Below are 19,115 nucleotides of genomic sequence, written 5' to 3' on the forward strand. Positions count from 1 at the left end.
CTTCCCTTTTTGGCTCTGACCAAGTTATTTCTGTTTAGCCCAACGCCCCATCCCCACCCCATGCCTATCCATTGATAGAAATGTCATGGATACTAATTATTTCACTACAATTCTGGACTTATGCCTGTTAGCGAAGAAGGAGAAACTGCCAGTGACATGGTAATGAATTGGCTTTAAAACACTTCATTTAGCTGATGTATATGACTCAGCACAAAAGGTTTTTAAATAAGTAGATATATTTTGAGGCCTTTCATTTTAATACTTGCTGTGACTTCTGCTACCTTCAGCAATGAAAGGATGCCATGGTTCAGCTTATTTAGACAGCACCAGCCACGGTCGCTTCACAGAACATTTATCAGGAACACACATGGATGGCAACCTGATAGACCAGATCAGGTAGAAAATGAAAATGTGAGGTTAGAAAGACTTTGGAGTTGGTCCAGTATTCTAAATTTTGTATATAAAGCCATACATTGGGAACTTGGGATGAAGAAAACAAAAAATAAAAACTAAAGTAAGAATATAGTTTTCAGATTCTGTGGAAACTAAAATTAAATGTGTAAGGTTATCTGGATGAGATGAATGTTGTTTGTCTTGCAGTTCCTGGACATTTCTGCCACATGTGGCTAAAGGGAACTTTAATTTTGCTTAGTGCTCCTTCCTTTCTTAGCAGGTATTCAATATCTTTTCATCATGTGCAAGAGCTTTGCCAAGAGCCACTCCATAGTTTGTAGATAGAGAGCTAGATATGGGATAATAGAGCCTTGGCTTCCTTCATATACTATCCATAAAACATACAGAGGTCATTCTGACCTCAGTAAGGGTTATACTGGCTGGAATTTTGGATTGACCAGTTGAGTAGTTCGTTTACATTTGACAGCAGAGGCCATCGGAATTTCTAGGGCAGAAGGAATATGTTTTCCTCTCCCATTGGAGCGCAGTAGTATGAGAACCTCCCTTACAAATAAGGATATTAATAAGTGTCTGCTTTTAAGAAAGTTTTGCTTCCCCAATTTTAAGATTCTGAGATTATTAAATGTATTCAGTTTTTGAAATATTAAAGGTAAAGAAATACATACATATTTTGGAGTTCAGGAAATATGCTTAGAAAAAAAGTCATATTTACCTAAGACATTACACTTTAAAGCTTAAATTCTTCTAAGACAGCAATGGAAGAGCTATTATATGTAGCGAATAATGAATTACCAAAATAATGTCATTGGTATTTGAGGTGGGGGAGAGAGTACTTTGAGTTGTCAGAAAAGAGTTACTAGATAAGACAGTGGACATTTGGGTGAATAGAGGGGAAAGAAAGACAACTTTCTGGAAAGGTGCAATAAGAGGGACTCAAGGACAAAGGCCTCCAGTGACTAAACTCAGTATAGAGTAAGTCAACTCATTCTGTCCATGATTGTTATGAGACTGGTAGCCTTTCTCTAGAAGAAATTGGCCTATCCTTCAGGGAGTGGGTAGCTAATTAAAAATAGACTTTTATTCAGGGAATGAATGAATGAAGCATGGATGCAAAATAAAAGAACGACAAATTATAGGACAATGCAGAAAGGTTAATTACATAAATCCATTTGTGTTGAACTTAAACTTAGATTAGGATGATAGGAACCAGATTATAAAGGAATAGAAAGAAGAAAAATTTCACAAAGTAGGAAAATGAAAGTTGGCCCCCCCCATACTAGGTGACTGGGAAAGATATAAAATTATTTAGATTCACTACTCCCACAGAAAGAGGATACCTGAATTAAACTTCCATTTTTTTTTTAAGACTGTGGCAAGTTAGTTACGGTTATTTAAACAAATATCAGATTATTTGATTTTGATAAATAAAATTTATTTACAAGTGGGAAAATCTAATCATATGAATAAAAAATTGCTTTTATTGTCCCTTATTTGTCAGTATTCACGGGTGATAAAGATTAGGATACCTTTAATATAGCATAGGTATTTTCTCCAGATTGTTTATTTGCTAATGTTTTATTTTTGAAGGGGAAAAAAGGTATAGTTTTTGTAGCTACTAGGAGTTCAAATGGAATAATTAGAAAGGACACACAAATTTTGAAATAGTATTTTATGCCTCTTGATCTCAGGTACAAAACACGAGATGAAGCAGTTAAATAGCAAAGCAAGACAGAAGGGACAGAGACTTAAAGTAAGTGTTTTCTATATATTGCATCTATGTTCCCATTAATCTCTGTTTTGTTATGTAACTGCTCCTTCAGAATGTTCTGAATGTGAAGAAAACTATGGGTAATAAAAGGGTGTATTTTAAAGTTAGGTTTAAATAAACTCATGAGAATATGTATTTGTTATTCTTGGTGGTATTCAAAACAGCACCTACCTGTAAACTGTAATCTCTGTAATCTGTATGTTCTTGGATAAGAAAAACGGGGTTATGATGATATGATGAGAGCACCTTTATATTTCTTGCCCACAGAAATCACAAACTGACTGGGTTACCCATTGTTCTGTTTTATTCCAGTAAAAATTGTTTTTTAGTCTCACCTTTATTCCTAGAGACAACAACTATTGAGATGTTCCATTTTAGATCTTTTCAGAAAGAGCCTTTATGTTCATTTCTCCCCTTACTGTGAGTTTTACTTAATTTAGTATGCCTATACATCTGTATTAGGACGTATCTGGTCTTTACAGTTCTCTCTTTGTTTTCTCATTGTTTAGATTTTAAAGCTAACAAATAGAAATCATATCACATTACTCTTTGAATCTTTTTAATGTCCCTTCTTGTAAATTGTTAAGTTTAGTCCCTCCCTCCCTTTTTTTAAGACCATTCCTTTAGTATTTTTCTGAGATTTCTTATCAGTGGAAATAAAATGCAGGAGATTCTGAATAGTATTTTTAAACCCACTTATTTTTATTAATAGTAATAATTATAACTAGCCTTTGTCACCATATACAGAGTTCACTTTCATGTGTTGCCTTCATTGATCTTTATACCAACTCATTGAGAAATCTTCATTTTAGACATGAGGCTCAGAGATATGCCTTACCAGAAAGGCATAAAAAGTCCCCGAAGCAGTTGTTATTCTTATTTGTCCAGGACTTAATGGAAAGATACTCTAGGAATTTTAAGATGGTGATACTACCAACATTTCTTATAAGAATACTGCCCACATTTTATATGTAAAGCAAAACAAACAAAAGACACAAGCCATTGAATGAATCAGATAGATTTGCTTCCAGGTTTTTTTCTTATATTTAACTTGCATAAATTAATTTTTGAGTCTCTCGTTTCTCATCTACTAAGAGATTGGTCTCATGAGGAGTATGCGGAAATAAACTAGAGGAAGTTTTAAAAAATAAGTAGCACATATCTGGAATCTCTAGGTGTGTATTCCTCTTTTCACCACCAGTCTCATGAAAAGGTACACGTTCATTCTCTTTTAAAATCATATTGTGAATTTAAATGCTCAACAAGAAGTTCTATAATTTAGAAAAAGTAGATTTCATTTATGAAATTAAAGCTATCAGAAAAGTTATTGCATTACAGATTTTAGGAATTTGGAGATTGTTGGAAAAACGTAATGGGGCAACTTAGAATCTTAGAATGTATTTTATGACAGAATAAAGATTCGTACATTTTCAGTTCCTCAAATCTTTTTAAAAGAATATGTATCCCACAAGGTAGTTATGAAATTCAAATGAGCATATATATGTCAGAGGCTTAGCATGATCAATACATTTTAGTTCTGTATGTAATTTCTTTTCTTGTCATATTCTCTGATAATTTTATTAGATTATAACAAGCTTGAAATGTTTCTCTTTGACATATTGAACTCATTCTTAAATCTTCATGTTATCAAATGAAATAATTTTAATGTGATTTTATATCATAATTAGTATAGTGCTTTGTATATGGAGCAGAATATATTCTTTGGTGTTTAGGAAATTATTCTGAATTTATTTGTGATTAAGCAATAAAGTACCAGCTGTCCTGTGTCAAATACAATAATGCATAGCTCAATGGCGGGGGCATGTTTTAAGAAATGTGTTGTTAGGTGATTTCATCATTGTGTAAACGTCATAGAATATACTTACACAAGCCTCCATGGGATAGCCAGCTACACACTGAGGCTGTGTGGAATAATCCATTGATTGTTCCTAGACTCCAAACCTCTACAGCATAATATAGTACTGAATATTGTAGGCAAGGGTACACAATGGCAAAAATTTGTTTATTAAAACATATTTAATAATAGAAAAAGTACAATAAAAAATATAGTAGAAAATGTAAATAGTCCATCTTTACCGTGCCCCATACAGGACTTGTAGATACTTGGGGGTGAAGTCATCCAGTGAGGGAGTGGTGAGTGAATGTAAAGGACTGAGACATTTAGACTTTCAACACATTATATTCTTAGGTAACAACAATTTATAAAATTTGTTTTTCTTCAGCAATAAATTGACTTGAGCTTACTATACTTTTTCATGTAATAAACTTAAAAAAACCTTTTTGCTCTTTACTAATAATACTTAGCTTAAAACATATTGTATGATTGTACAAAAATATTATCTTTATGTCTTCATCTTATAAGCATTTTATTTATAATTTATAATTAAAATATTAATATTAATTATATAAATTATTTCACTATGGCATTTTCATACATACATATATCATGTGTTGATAATGTGTCCCCTCCCTTTTAACTTTAATTTTTTTTTTTAGTTGTAGGTAGATACAGTACCTTTATTTTATTTATTTATATGTGATGCTGAGGATCGTACCCAGTGCCTCACATATGCTAGGCAAGCACTTTATCACTGAGCCACAACCCCAGCCCTTCTGTCTGCCCTCCTTTCTATCTCTTTTTCCCAGTCCCTAATACTCCCTCTACTACTCTCTTAACACTTTCAGGGTTTTTTTGGTTTTTGTTTCTGTATTTTTTTTTTTTTAAGTTTCCACATATGAGAGAAAACACATGATGCCTGTCTTTTCTGTGTCTAACTTCAGTCAACATGAGATCCTCCAGTTTTATTCATTTTTCTGTAAATGATGGAGATTTCATTCTTCTTTGTGGATGAGTAAATATTGTTCATATATACCATATTTTTGAATCCATTCTTCTGTTGACGACCATCTAGGCAGATTTCATATCTTGACAATTGTGAGTGGTGCTGCAATAAACATGGGTGTGCAGGTATCTCTTTTGTATGCTGACTTCATGTCCTGCAGACATATAACCAGAAGTAGTCAGGCTGGATCATATGGTAGTTCTATTTTTAGTGTTTTGAAGACTTCATATTGTTTTCCATAGTAGCTGTACTAAATTACATTCCCATCAACAGTGCCTCAGTGTTCCTTTTTTCCCACATCTTTGACAGTATAAAATACATTACTTTTTACTTTTTAAACTTTGCTTAAAACTGTGATACAAGCACACACATGAGATTAGGCCTATACAGAATCAGGATCATCAATATCATTGTCTTATTCCTTCATATCTTGTTTCCCTGGAAGGCCTTTAGGTTAATAACTTGCATGGTGCTGTCTTCTCTGGTAAGAATGCTGCCATCTCAAGTCCCTCCTGAAGGATATTCAAGGTGTTGCTCTTAAAAACAGGCCTATGGTGGTTTGCTTTATTATTATTATTATTTATTATATTATTATTATTTATCATTAATTTACTTGAAGATACTGCATCAGAAACATCTGCCTTTACTAAAACTTTTTTTATTGTAGTCTATGCTTTCAATAAGTACTCACTGAAGTCAGCAAAAGCTTCTTCTAAGCCCTTCACAGTGAATGTTTTTGGTGAAGGGCTTAGAAGAAGCCTCTTTTTCTTCTGCAGTTTGCTTTTCTCTTGTCTCTTTAGCTGTGCATTCATTAGGCGGTAGTTATTTTTAGCTTCATTATAATCTTGTAGGGACTAATGTAGTAGTTTGCAGAAGAATATTGTTGACTGAAAAGTCATTATATAGTGCATGACTATGTCTTCTCTACATTGGTGATACCACTATTTCTCATTGACTTTACTTTTCTCAGTTCTTGCTGTGTAAATATTTTTCTTGATTTCCCACTGACCTTACCTTACTTAGGTCCTTTCCCCTCAGTGTCTTTCTTCCCAAGTTGGGATTTTGCATTCTTCTTTTGAAATTCTGTGCTCTTACTTGTGGGCTCTTTATATAAAACTCCTTTGTTCTCCCTTTCCCATTGTTCGTGAATTATTTATTGAGATTCCACTATTTTCTAGTCACTGTAACTAGATGGGAAAAACAAAAATGATCAATTCATATTCCATCAGATTCCTAACATGTAAAAAAATTACATTAATTAGATTAATGTTTTCTCAAACTGTGTTTAATAGGATATTAATAAACAATGTACAAAGTTTGATAGTTCAAAATATTTATGTATTATTAGGTTAAAAGGAAATTAAATGGATTCCTTTGTCATTAGATTTCTCAGTTCTTAAAAGTATTGCAAAGGGAGTGCTCTTTCTCATGGAAATAACAGAGATTGTTGTACTACCCAGTGATGTTACTTCATAAGGGTGATCCAGAGAGAATAGAAGCAATACTGGCTTAGGAAAGCTGCCAGGTATATTTTATACGAAGTGGAAAATGAAAATCTGTTTTGCAATACAAAGAATAGTGGATTGGACAAGTGGATATAGTCAAATGGGTTATTATTCTGGGCATCAGATTCCTAACAGATAAGACAAAAACGTTTAATAAAATCAATGGTTTCTCAAACTGTCCTTAGCAGGATATTAATAAACAAAGTACAAAGTTTCATGGTTCAGAAGTTTTAGTGAAACAAAAACTAAATGGATTTTGTCATTAGATTTCTCAGTATTTAACAAGTTATTGCAAATTATCCATTTTCAAGAAACGAATAGAATATACTTCCCACATTCTTCTATTTGTAGAATTACTTCTGTGTCACCTGTGAATTGAGTTTGACTGCAGTAGCATTCTCAAAGAAGTAGTAAAATTAGACAGTGTAAATGTTTAACTCTTAATTAAGGTCGATGATCTATTTCCATTTTTCTATAACCATGTGAGGGAACTAAGTTTATTTTGTATAACGCTATTCATTTTTGCTAGCACCATTTGTTGAAAGAATTACCCTTTTCTACCCACTAAATTTTCTTATTATCTCTGCTGAAAATCAAATGGCCATACAGGTGAAGGTCAATTTCTAGGTTCTCAATTCCATTCTTCACATTTATACCATAATCTTTTGGTGAATATACCTTTACAATAAATCTTGATAATCAGGTAGTTTAAGCCTTCCAACCTTCTTATCCTGTTCCAACCTTCTTATCCTGTTTTAAAATTGGGCGATCTTGGTTCTTTGCATGTAAGTTCTCTATTCTACTCTTCACATTCATACCATAATCTCGTGGTGAAAGTACCTTTACAATATATCTTGATAATCAGGTAGTTTAAGCCTTCTAACTTTCTTATCCTATTTTAAAATTGGGCTGTTCTAGTTTTTCTGTATATAAATTGAAAAATTTAAACCGTTATATCAGTTCCTACAAAACTTCTAGGAATTTGGTTGGGATTGCATTAAATTTATAGATCATTTTGAGGGTAATTGACATCTTACAGTATGGATGCTTTTAACCTGTAAAACATATCTCTATATTTAAGCCTTCTTTAATTTCTCTTAGTAGTAATGTGTTATAGTTTCAGTGAATAGGTCTTGCACATATTCCTTTCGGTTTTTTAATGAACACTTCATAATTTTTGATGCTATAGTAAAAGTACCTTAATCTCATTTTCTGATTTGTATACCTTGTTTACCATTTGTAGTAGCTGTTTTGTACATTCTTGAGGATTTTCTGTTTGGACAGTATGTCATCCATCAATAACAACAGTTTAACTTTCTTCATTTCTAATCAGGATTTTTTTTTTTTTTCCTTTTGAACTACCTTTGTATATGTTTTGGGATTCATTTTGCTAAAAACAAATGTTTATATCTGAGCAATATTGATCTGGAGGGTTTTTCTTCTTGTGAACTATTTTGCTATGATACCTTTTGGTATCATGGTGATACAAGCATGAGAATGAGTTGAGTATTATTACTTCCTCTTCAAATTTCTGGAAGTTTGTGTAGTATTGGTATAATTGTCTCTTGAAATGTTTGGTGGAATTAATTACTGGTAATATCTGGACCTGGAGTCTTTTGGGATGATTTTTAATTAAAGTTTTAATTTTATTAAAACATAAAGGGCTATTCAAGTTATCTTTTTTTTTTTTTAAGTAAGATTGATTATCTTATATAATTTAGGAAGTCAGCCGCGCGACTAGCACGCTGGCTTCGTACAAGAGGTTTGTAGCATAGAAGTTAACTAGTGAGATCAAAGTAAACACACAAGACTCAATTTCCTTTTTCTTTGACCAGGTCTGAGATGGCCTTCCCTCTGGCTCCTGCCTCAAACCACGGTGGGGGGAAAGCAAGGCTTACTCAAGACTAGCAGGGGAGAGAGAGAGCATGCCAGGGAGTGGCCTTTTATTGGGGAACAAGAAATTCAGGGGAAAATTCCATCCAATGAAGGTCGAGGGGGACAGCATTCCAAGGTCAGGGTCAGTGATTGGTCTCAGGGTCAATGGTCAGTCACACCCCCACATGGAAGGGCTCTGCACCTAGAGAGGGTGGGGATTAGCTCCGACACAGTTTAGCCAGAACGCCTCACACCCAATCAGGGAGGTGCCCAATCACGTGCGAGAATGGCTTCCCACAAGGAAGTATGTTCCTTTATCCTTTTCATCTAAGTTGGATATAACTTTTTCCTAATATTTTGTTGTATTTTTCTAATGTTTGTATTAGTTATCTCTTGCCATGTTAAATTACCACAAACTAGATGGTCTCTGATAACATACTTATCTTCTGAAGCTTCTATGTATGAGGAATCTGGCATAGCTTAATTTGGTCCTCTGCTTTTGGGGTCTCTCATAAGGCTATAAGTAAGGTGTTGGTCAGGACTGGGATCTCATTTGAAGGACTATTGGACAAGGACCTACTTTCAAGCTCATGTGGTTGTTGATAGGATTCAGTTCCTTTTGGGCCATTGAACTGAGGCCCTCAGTTTCCTCTTGGCTGCCCTCAGTGACTTGCACAAGACTGAAAATATGCTTATTCAAGAGATCCTTATTTTAATACCCTATTTGCCATTGAGCAGTTGTTTTTCTTACTACAAACTGTCTTTAAATATTTGGATACTGGCATTTTTTTTTTAATCAGCAAAAATCTGTTCTTTAGTTTTGTCTTACTTCTAAGTATTTTTAACTAATCTTTGAAACGGGGATTCTACTTTTCAACCAGCCAGACTTTCTAGATTCTGACAAGGTAGCGGTATTGAGGATTCACGATTTATTTTGAAATATAGCAAATAGTATAATTCAGCATATATATATATAGTGTGTTCCAGGGACCTTTAGGTATTCCTGAGATCTTTATAGAGTGTTTTCAAAATTAAAATAATTTTCATATACAAATAAAACTTTATTTGCTTTTTTTTCTTTTTTCTTGGGGGTACTGGGGATTGAACTCAGGAGCACTCTACCACTGAGCCGAATACATCCTCAGCCCTGTTTTGTATTTTGTTTAGAGACAGGGTCTCACTAAGTTGCTTCACGCCTCACTTTTGCTGAGGCTGGCTTTGAATTCATGATCCTTCTGCCTTAGCCTCCTGAGCCACTGGGATTACAGGCATGTGCCACTGCGCCTTGCTACTTTTTCATTCTTATTCTTTTCTCACTGTACTTTGGAGATTTTAAAGGCTACATGATACAGAATAATGTGTTTGCTCTGGCAGTTAAAGGGATGTTGGCTCTTGTGTTCTTAATTTTTTAAGGTGTAATTTTGAACATGGTAAGTTTTTCATGTCTTTTAAAAGTATAAAGAAAAGTATAAAAGTGTACTTTTAAAAGTATCTCAGAACTGAGAGCAGAGGTGTTCTGAGACCCTGAGAATAGCTGTCTGTTGGAAATGATTCTGTATTAGCCTATCTACCTTACTGCTAGATTTCTTGGTGCTGAAGAGTAAAAAATTAGTGACTAACATTAATCTGCTGTCATACTACTTGAAATTATATCAGTTCTCTACTGCTCCTTGATTTGGAGAAATTCTCTAAGACACAGTTTTTCCATCTGTGAGATGGGAGAAATATAGTATTAGATATGTAGGTTAACATAGGTTAAATTAATCAATCTAATACATGAAACACAGTGCTGTATCAAAGTAGATAATCAATAAAAGTTAGCTGGGATGACTATGGTCACCAGAGATTTGCTTAATGACCCTTGTGTTTTCTGATGATCAGTATGTTTCATTTTGCTTCAGAGCATTCTTTTGCAAATCTTAGTGTTATTTCTTCTGCCCCCCTGGCATTAATTCCTACTGTTTATTTATTTGTTTGTTTGTTTGTTCTAATCAATTATACATGACAGTAGAAAGCTCTTCAATTCATTGTACACAAATGGAGCAGAATTTTTCACTTCTCTGGTTGTTGATGAAGTAGAGCTCACACCATTCATGTAATCATAAATGTACGCAGGGTAATGACGTCCATCCCATTCCACCATCTTTCCTACCCCTTTGTTAATTTCTACTTTGATGTGCCATTTGAAGCTGTGCTGTTAAATTGACATATTTTAAGCTATTAATACTCAGCACAGGAATTTTAACTTAGAATTTGGCAGGGTGATTTAGGTTTCATTTAAAAATTCACTGATCATGCCATCCTGCCCCTTAGACTAATAAGTAGTCTAATAATACTAATCAAACCTAGGAAGTTGAAATGTGGCATAGCTTAAATATTGTGATTAAGTCATTCAGTTTATCAAAATATTTTTAGATGTGCTTGCTTTATTTTTCCCAAACTGTGAACTCCTTGAAGGCAAAGCCCATTGTATTTATTGTATTCTAGTACCTAACACAGCACCTGATAGGTTGGTTACAGGCAGTAATACATGTGTACATATGCACCGTCATACTTACATATGTATGTTTTACCTTTTTACTTTTCATAAGTAACTATATTAAAATGATGTAAAGAAGTAATTAAAAGGTATTGGGAATGGGGAAAAAGAAAAGGGTAGGAAAAAGTCAAGAGAATAAAAAATAAGATTTGACAATTGTCCACAAGTACTCCTGGAGGCATCTAGGTAGGTATTGGTAGTAAACATTAAAAACATACGAATTGAAATCAAGCAAGCAAGCAGACAAAAGAGAAAATCCATTTTAGTTTTCTTGTTGATATTGAATCATCATGTTTGATTACATCATCATGTTTGATTACATAGATAGCTTAGTTTGTGCCACTGTTAACCTTAGTATTAAAGTGGCATATCTCCCAGTCTTTCTTAGGAGATGCATTATAAAAAAGAATCTGCTACTGTGAGCTATTATTGATTGTTAAAGGAATGCTGGTCTCTTCTTTTTTGTAAGTATCTTGAGACTTTTGTATTATGTGCAAATGTAGTTAACCTTATTTTCCATAAATATTTGAGAAATTTTATTGGTGTAAATATAGGAAAACCGTATCAGTTTGGATTAAATGTCTGATTCAGAGTATAGTTTAACGTTTTAGGAAATAATTATCGTATTCTTTTTACTTTTAATTGTACTTGTATTAGCTGAACTTATTCCAGTAAAGTGATGCCACTTGAACTTGGTTGACAATTTCATTTTACTAAATAAATACATATATGTGTATACATATAAGAGTGTAGTTTTCTTCTGATAAAGGATCAGGCAGCTACTTCTTTGACTGTATACTAGATTACATTGCTGGCTTGTGTTTTAAATACCACGTTTTGTGAAGAATGCTACCTTTAAACACTAGAATCATGATCTAGTTTGTGATGCATCTACTGAGAAGCATTCAGAAAGCCTTACTGATTGAGGAAACAACACATTCACTTCCACAATTTATGTTCACTTCAGGGAACCTGATTTCTGATATACAGCCATAGGGTAGAACTATTTTTATGCTGTTAACTTTTTTCCATTTTTCTGTCTTCAATTTTTTAAGAATTCACATAATTTTATTTGATAAATAACTATGTTATGACTGAACTATGGCATATTTCTGGACAAATGAATACCCACCAAAACACTCCTAAGAATTGGTGTGTTTTTATTCAGATCTGATGTGTGTTTTTCAAACTGGTGAATGAGTAGCCCCTGGTGGTCGTTTTTTAGCACTATGTTGCTAACTCTGAGGACTTGTTCTTTCCTGGTTAAAGAAGAAAATGGCTTCACTGATAGTTGAAGAACTTAAAGGAGAATAACATGCAAAAAGTCAGTAAGTGCTAAGAAAATGGGAGGATATTTAGAATTTAATTTTTTTGACCTGTAGAAGTAGGGGCTAATGTGAAAGAGAAAAATTTCTTTAAATGTATCTTTGAAACGTCAACACATGAATCAACACATGAATGGAAAGACTCACTGATTTTATTGTTGATATTTCAGAGACTTAAATATTTAAAAAATTATTTCTCAAAACAATGTTAGAACTTTCTCAAAAAAAATGCTTTGTTAAATTAGAAAACTCCAAAAATTTAAAATGAGGAATGATTCCAAATTCAAGAAAAACTTTATGAGATCTTTAATTAACCTACTCATCTAAAATAGAGTCTCTACTGAGAGGACCCTGTTTTTGTTTTCAGAAGCCCACTTATCATTTGAAAATCACCTCTAAAAGTTATGCTTTGTGTATCAAATATACTAACTCACCATTAAATTACACTTAACTTATATAACCTAATGACAATACCTTCCTTTGTTTTTCAAAGGAAGTTCTAGCACTTCAGCTTCTAAGAATTATCTGGAAGAGAACCTGCATAACCAAAAACCGGGTACTATCTCCTTTGGATATTAAATAGAAATGCAAAGTCTTTCATTGCCTTTTCTTTCTTGGATTATCCCCATGACATCTGTGATCTTTTATCTAGATGACCACCATGGATTTCAGAGATCTAGGAATTGAGGAAGAGTAAAACAGGTCTGTCTCTTACAGGTCTTCTTAGGTTCAGTTGCTATGTCTAAGTAGCTTCAGCGTTGCAGAACAAATCTTGGATTCCCTATGAAGCCTTCTGATACTGTTTCTCTGGTTGAACATCCAGCCGAATTTAGGTTTTATGCTCTGTTCCTAAGAATTTTTATATCTGTGTGTGTGTGTGACGTATATATACATACATATCTCTCACACATACACAATTTGATTAGTGTTATTATTTGCAAATTTTAGTACATTACTACCAAGCCATTCAGTTACCATGTGTTGGAATGGCGTTATTAAGCCTTTTCCAGTTCATGATAGTGAATATTAATTCCAATTTCTTAATAATAAGGGCTAATCTTAGCTGGAGATACTTAACTAATTCTTCTAATGCTGCAGAAATTTGATTCTAGTTTTGCTGGAGCCTCAATTTGCATTCCCCATTATCTCAATTTCCTAGAAGATTGTTGCACTGCATTCCCACCTTAGGCAAGGGAAAAGTTCTGTAGGAAATAAAATTGTCTGTAGTTGATTTGTACTTACTAAAAGATTTTTTCATTTTCCATTTTGTTTGCTTATTCATCATCAGAGTCCATAAGTTCAAAAAGTTCTCAAGAGTTTTTTTGACTCTGCTATTTTGAGCACCATTGCTAAAGTGGATAGTTTTAAAATTTTTATTTATTTCGTTCTTGCATTGTGAATTCCTGTTTGAATAAATGTATTCATTTTATATGACTCCCGCCTATCAGAGAGCCATTCAATTCACAAGAATTCTAGAGAAAAACAGTTATTATTAGAGAGATAACATTGCATAGTTGGGCTCTAGAGTTAGCCTGAATGAATTCAAATCCCCATCCTCCTATACAGTCATACTTCTGGTGAGTTATGTAAACTTTTTATGTGCTGCTTTCCTCATCCGTGGAATGGGAATATCAGTAAGTAATTCGTAGGATTGTAAGGGTCAAGTGAGAGATACCTTTTGTTCAAGTTCTGGCAAGTGGTATTATCATGCGCATGCTATTATTGTAAATGTTGGCATATAAAACCTTGACTTAAGGAGAATGAGGGAAAATTTGGTGTGTATTCCTAGAAGAAATTGCTGATTCTTCAAGTGACTTGCTTGCTTTCTTCACCTTTAGGGAAAATAAGTCCAGGCCAGTGATTCAGCACCTATTTGAATCAGTAACTTAAAGGAATATTACTTCACTATTATACTTTTAATTTGAACTTACCCTAAAAAAATGGGTTGGCCTTAGTCATGAGGACAGGAAGAACTGGGGGTAAATGGCAGCCACGTGGTCAAAACCACCATGGCAGGTGACAGATTTCAAAAGTATTGTCCTATAGATCCTACCAGGACATGCAGTATTGTTTTTACTGATGGATTGTGAACTAAGTGTTATGGGCATAGGTCAGAATTTGAAATTAAGCATCAACTGATGCTGTTGCCATAGCTATCATAGTTAATTCAACAATGAGAATCAAGACAGGATACTGTCAACAAACAGATTATATTGTATTTTTGTCAAATTTTGGTATATCAATACTGTCACCAGAAAAGATATATCTCTAGAATAGAGAGTCCTGAAGAGTTTCTGGAAGTTGTGGGGCTTAACTCCACCAACAGGGTCCTTGATGGTACATATCAGAAGAGATTTCAGCACATGTAGAGGCAAAGATAATTTATGTAGGAAAGCAAGGGAGGATACACGTTCAAGGGAAAATGGGGACCATTTCAAGGTTTTTGTTGTTCCCAGCTTTTCTTTTAAAGGAAGCTTAGTGAGGGGTGGGGATGGGACATTTTAAAAGGATGGTATCAGAGGGGTGATCACAAGATGGTTTATGGTGGGGCAGTCATTTTCAGCATCTTTAGGCTGACCTAGTCCCTATTCATTCTCAGCATCTTTAGGCTGACGTAATCCCTATTATCAGATAAGTAGATAATGATGGAAAGTCCCCTATATTATAGTTTTCTTTAAAAATATCATTTTCTCTGCTTAATCTGTTTATTGGTGGGATAATTAATAGTGCATAAGAAAATTATCATAAGTAAGTGAATTTATGGTAACTTTAAGATTTATAGATTTCCCAGACATTTGGGATGAAGCCTGGGGGAAGAGACCTGATTGGAGAGTAACAGGCCTGTCATTGAGTTTGCATTCCAGTGGAGGTAAAGTGGGTTTTCCCCCCCTGCTTTATAAATTGATGCTATTTTTGTACATTCCTAACTCTCTACAATGAAATATCTTACTTATATTAAAGGAAAAGAACAAATTATGTGTCTTTTAGGAAAGTAACAAATGGTTATCTTATACATTTTGGAAAATATAGAAAAGTAAAATAAAGAAATATCAGTCTCTTCTCCCTTTCTCTTCCTCCTTCCCCTTTCCTTTCCCAATCCCCCTTTTCTTTCTTTCCTTCTCTGATACAGTGTGTCACTATGCTGTCCAGGTTGGCCTTGAACACTTTTGATAATTGATCTTCTAGTCTTTTTTTCTGTAGCTTTTACAAGGTTAAATATTAGGATAATATATACTGTTTTTGTTCCAGTTTCCCCTACCTATCGTTAAAAAAATAAATACTTAACATACAGGTAGAGTTATTATTTTAAAATGTTATCTTACTGAGTGTAAGAATGCAGCATTGCTAATTAACTGATGTCTTTTCTTCTTACTGCATGAATTTCAATAAAGGTAGTTTTTTCTTAAGTTTGATTTATTTTGGTTAGTTTCATAAATATCAAAAATATTTACTGGGGCTGGGATTGTGGCTCAGTGGCAGAGCACTCTCCTAGCATGGGTGAGGCACTACATTCAATCCTCAGCACTGCATTAAAAATAAATAAATAAAATAAGGTATTGTGTTCACCTATAACTAAAAAAATACATATTAAAATATTTACTCAATTATAATACTATTGATTAATAGTAGAATCTATAAGGTTTAAATTATGTAAAATCCAAGTTTAAAATCTTTTCTTAATTTTGCCTGATTATACATAGTACATATTAGGCAGATTCGTGAATGTGAAGGTAGAATCAGGGCTTTAAAATGTGACCATTTTGTCTTTGATATAGTGCTAGGGGTAGAAGAAGAATAAGTTCCCATGGCTTACAAAATAATATGAACTAGTTCTTCTCAAACTATAGTTTGTTTATGAATCTCTTGAAGGTCTTTTTATAATGCAGATTTTAGGTCACTGATTGCAAGATTTTACTAAAAGTTTTACATTTGAACATTCTCTTGAATTTGCCAAAATAACTGAGACTGAGAACCACATTTTTAATACTAAGATATGAATTAGTGCTTATGAAACAATCCGTGAAAGACTAGCTTTTACAAAAACAAGTATCTTTAGAACAATACTTATCAAAAATACAATAATGAATAAATTTATAGAAAGCAAAGTTAGGATAAATTTTGTTCCAGTTTTCCCTACCTATTGTTAAAAAATAAATGTAACATGAATCTAATCTTTTAATAAACCTATTTATGGTGAACACAGAACCTTTTATAGGAGGAAAGTCAGAACTGAGTTTAGGATTTAAACCACAGTTGGGTTTCCTTAACCATTTTATATATGATATATTTTATAGTACATTTTAAAAGGTGATTAACTTTATAAAATCCAAGGTTCAGGTTTATTTTTGTTATATTCAACAAACACATAAAATTGTTTTGTCAAATTACTTGAAATCATGTCTGAGAGCTTCTTCATAGTTCCTTTGCTTACCTTGTCGATGGATAACCAACCATTCTTGGTCCAGCATCAGTGTACACACCATACTTTAACTAGCCCTGAAACAGAGTATCCAAAAGTTATTGTAAAGGAAGGACTTACTAAAGGAAAACAGAGAATCTGTGAAGGGTTTCAAGTGGTATGGTTTAAAACATGTTTTGTAGCATGTATTAGAAGACACAAAAGCATTAGAGGGAAAATTTTTTTTCCAGTTAAATTAGTCGAGAAAATACTTTCCTCCCCTTTGCTTCTTGACCTATTTTTTTCGTTTAAAAAATATATGGCATTTAAAAACTATTTGTTAATGCAAATATAAACTTTTCAAACTATTAGCATAAACATAAGTTTCTGACAAACCTTGTACATGTAAGTCTGAAGTCAGTATTTTTTTTTTAGGAATAAACTAACAGTTTTTCTCAAAGTTTTACATATGTTGCATTATATTTCAGAGTGTAATTTTTGAGTTAGGTAATTTTTTAATTGAGTTACATTTCTCTTATTTAAAATTTTATTGTAAGTGTAGCAGCCATTCCTGAACTAGAAGATGCTTAACTTCTGTAATGTTTTGCCCATTAATAAGAATCAAGGAAAAATTAAACATTATAAACTAAGAGCAGAATATTGTGTTTCTTCTTGAATTTAGTGTCTGCAACTTTCCTCCCCTTTGCTTCTTGACCTATAGTAAGAACATTGTATGGGGTAAAATATTTTTTAACTCACTGAATGTTACCTTGTTGATTGAAGTATTGATTTCCATTATTTTTATTGAGATCAATTCATTAGATACTGCTTTTTTATAATTTACAAACTAAAGTAATTAGTACTAATTTACACTTTGCCTTTGTATTATGTAGAAAATAGTACAGTATAATGGGTTAATAATTTTTTAATGTACATTTATTTCTTTATTTCAAAAGCCAATATGGAGGATGAAGAACTATACTGACAATTGTACAAAGTATTTTCTACACTTTTTAAATGTGTATGTATTAAAATATTTAGATATAAAGAAATGTTAAGCAATCAATTTCAAAATATCACAGAGATGATTAGAATAGATGTAACTGGCTCTTATTCATAGGATTAGGAGTGCTATCATGTGGGTTTGACAGGTGACTTCATCAAACTGCCATTCTCAAGGAACTCCATGTACATAGGGCGATAGTTTCTCCTTAAACTGGTCTAGTTTTTTTTATTATTAATTTTTAAATTTATATATGATAGTGGAATGCATTATGATTCATATTACACATATAGAGCACAATTTTTTTTATCTCTGGTTGTATTCAAAGTATATTCACACCATTTCATGTCTTCATACATGTACTTTAGATAATAATGTCCATCACATTTCACCATCATTTCTAACCCCATGCTTCCTCCCTTCCCACCTCTCTGTCCTATCTAGAGTTCATCTATTCCTCCCATGCTCCCCCTCTCTACCCCACAATATGAGTCAGCCTCCTTATATCAGAGAAAACATTTGCATTTGGTTTTCTGGGATTGGCTGACTTCACTTAGCATTATCTTCTCTAACTCCATCCATTTACCTGCAAATACCATGATTTTATTCTCTTTTATTGCTGAGTAATATGCTATTGTGTATATATGCCACATTTAAAAAAAGTATTTTCTTAGTTGTTGTTGGACCTTTATTTATTTATTTATTTATTTTTTATGCGGTGCTGAGGATTGAACCCAGTGCCTTACACATTCTAGGCAAGCACTTTACCACTGAGCCACAACCCCAGACCACACATTTTTTAATCCATTCATCTTCTGAAGGGCATCTATGTTGGTTCCACAGTATAGTTATTGTGAATTGTGTTGCTATAACCATTGATGTGGCTGTGTTCCTGTAGTATGCTGTTTTTAAGTTCTTTGGGTATAGAATGAGAAGAGGGATAGCCTAGATCAAATGGTAGTTCCATTCCCAATTTTTCAGGAAATCTCCTTACTGTTTTCCATATGGGCTGCACCAATTTGCAGTCCTACCAGCAGTGTATGAGTGTACCTTTCCCCCCACGTTCTTGACAACACTTATTGTTGTTAGTATTCATAATAGCTGCCATTCTGACTGGAGTGAGATGATTCACGTTTCTCTAATTGCTAGTGATGATGAACATTTTTTCATGTATTTGTTGATTGTATATCATCTTCTGAGAAGTGTGTGTTCAGGTCTTTGGCCCATTTATTGATTGGGTTATTTGTTTTTTGGTGCTTACCTTTTTGAGTTCTTTATATGCCCTAGACATTAGTGCTCTATCTGATGTGTGAGGGTTAAAGATTTGCTCCCAAGATGTAGGCACTCTTTTCACCTCACAGATTGTTTCTTTTGCTGAGAGAAACTTTTTAGTTTGATTCCATCCCATTTATTGATTCTTGGT

The 19,115-nt window shown here is 33.4% G+C and overlaps 1 protein-coding gene across 5 annotated transcripts in view; it reads left to right on the forward strand.

The window, feature by feature from the left end:
- Tcf12 (transcription factor 12) overlaps positions 1-19,115 on the forward strand; it is a 356,155-nt gene that overhangs the window by 134,272 nt on the left and 202,768 nt on the right. The window contains exon 2 of one of the 5 annotated variants that reach the window (XM_077800290.1): positions 2,103-2,164. The exons of the other annotated variants lie outside the window; for them this stretch is intronic. Coding sequence (XP_077656416.1) covers positions 2,117-2,164 — 48 coding nt within the window. The 5' untranslated portion in view covers positions 2,103-2,116. The remainder of the gene's footprint in view (positions 1-2,102; positions 2,165-19,115) is intronic. 5 annotated transcript variants of the gene reach the window in all.

The sequence above is a fragment of the Urocitellus parryii genome, chromosome 6 (genome assembly GCF_045843805.1).
Source record: "Urocitellus parryii isolate mUroPar1 chromosome 6, mUroPar1.hap1, whole genome shotgun sequence".
Lineage (NCBI taxonomy): Eukaryota > Metazoa > Chordata > Mammalia > Rodentia > Sciuridae > Urocitellus > Urocitellus parryii.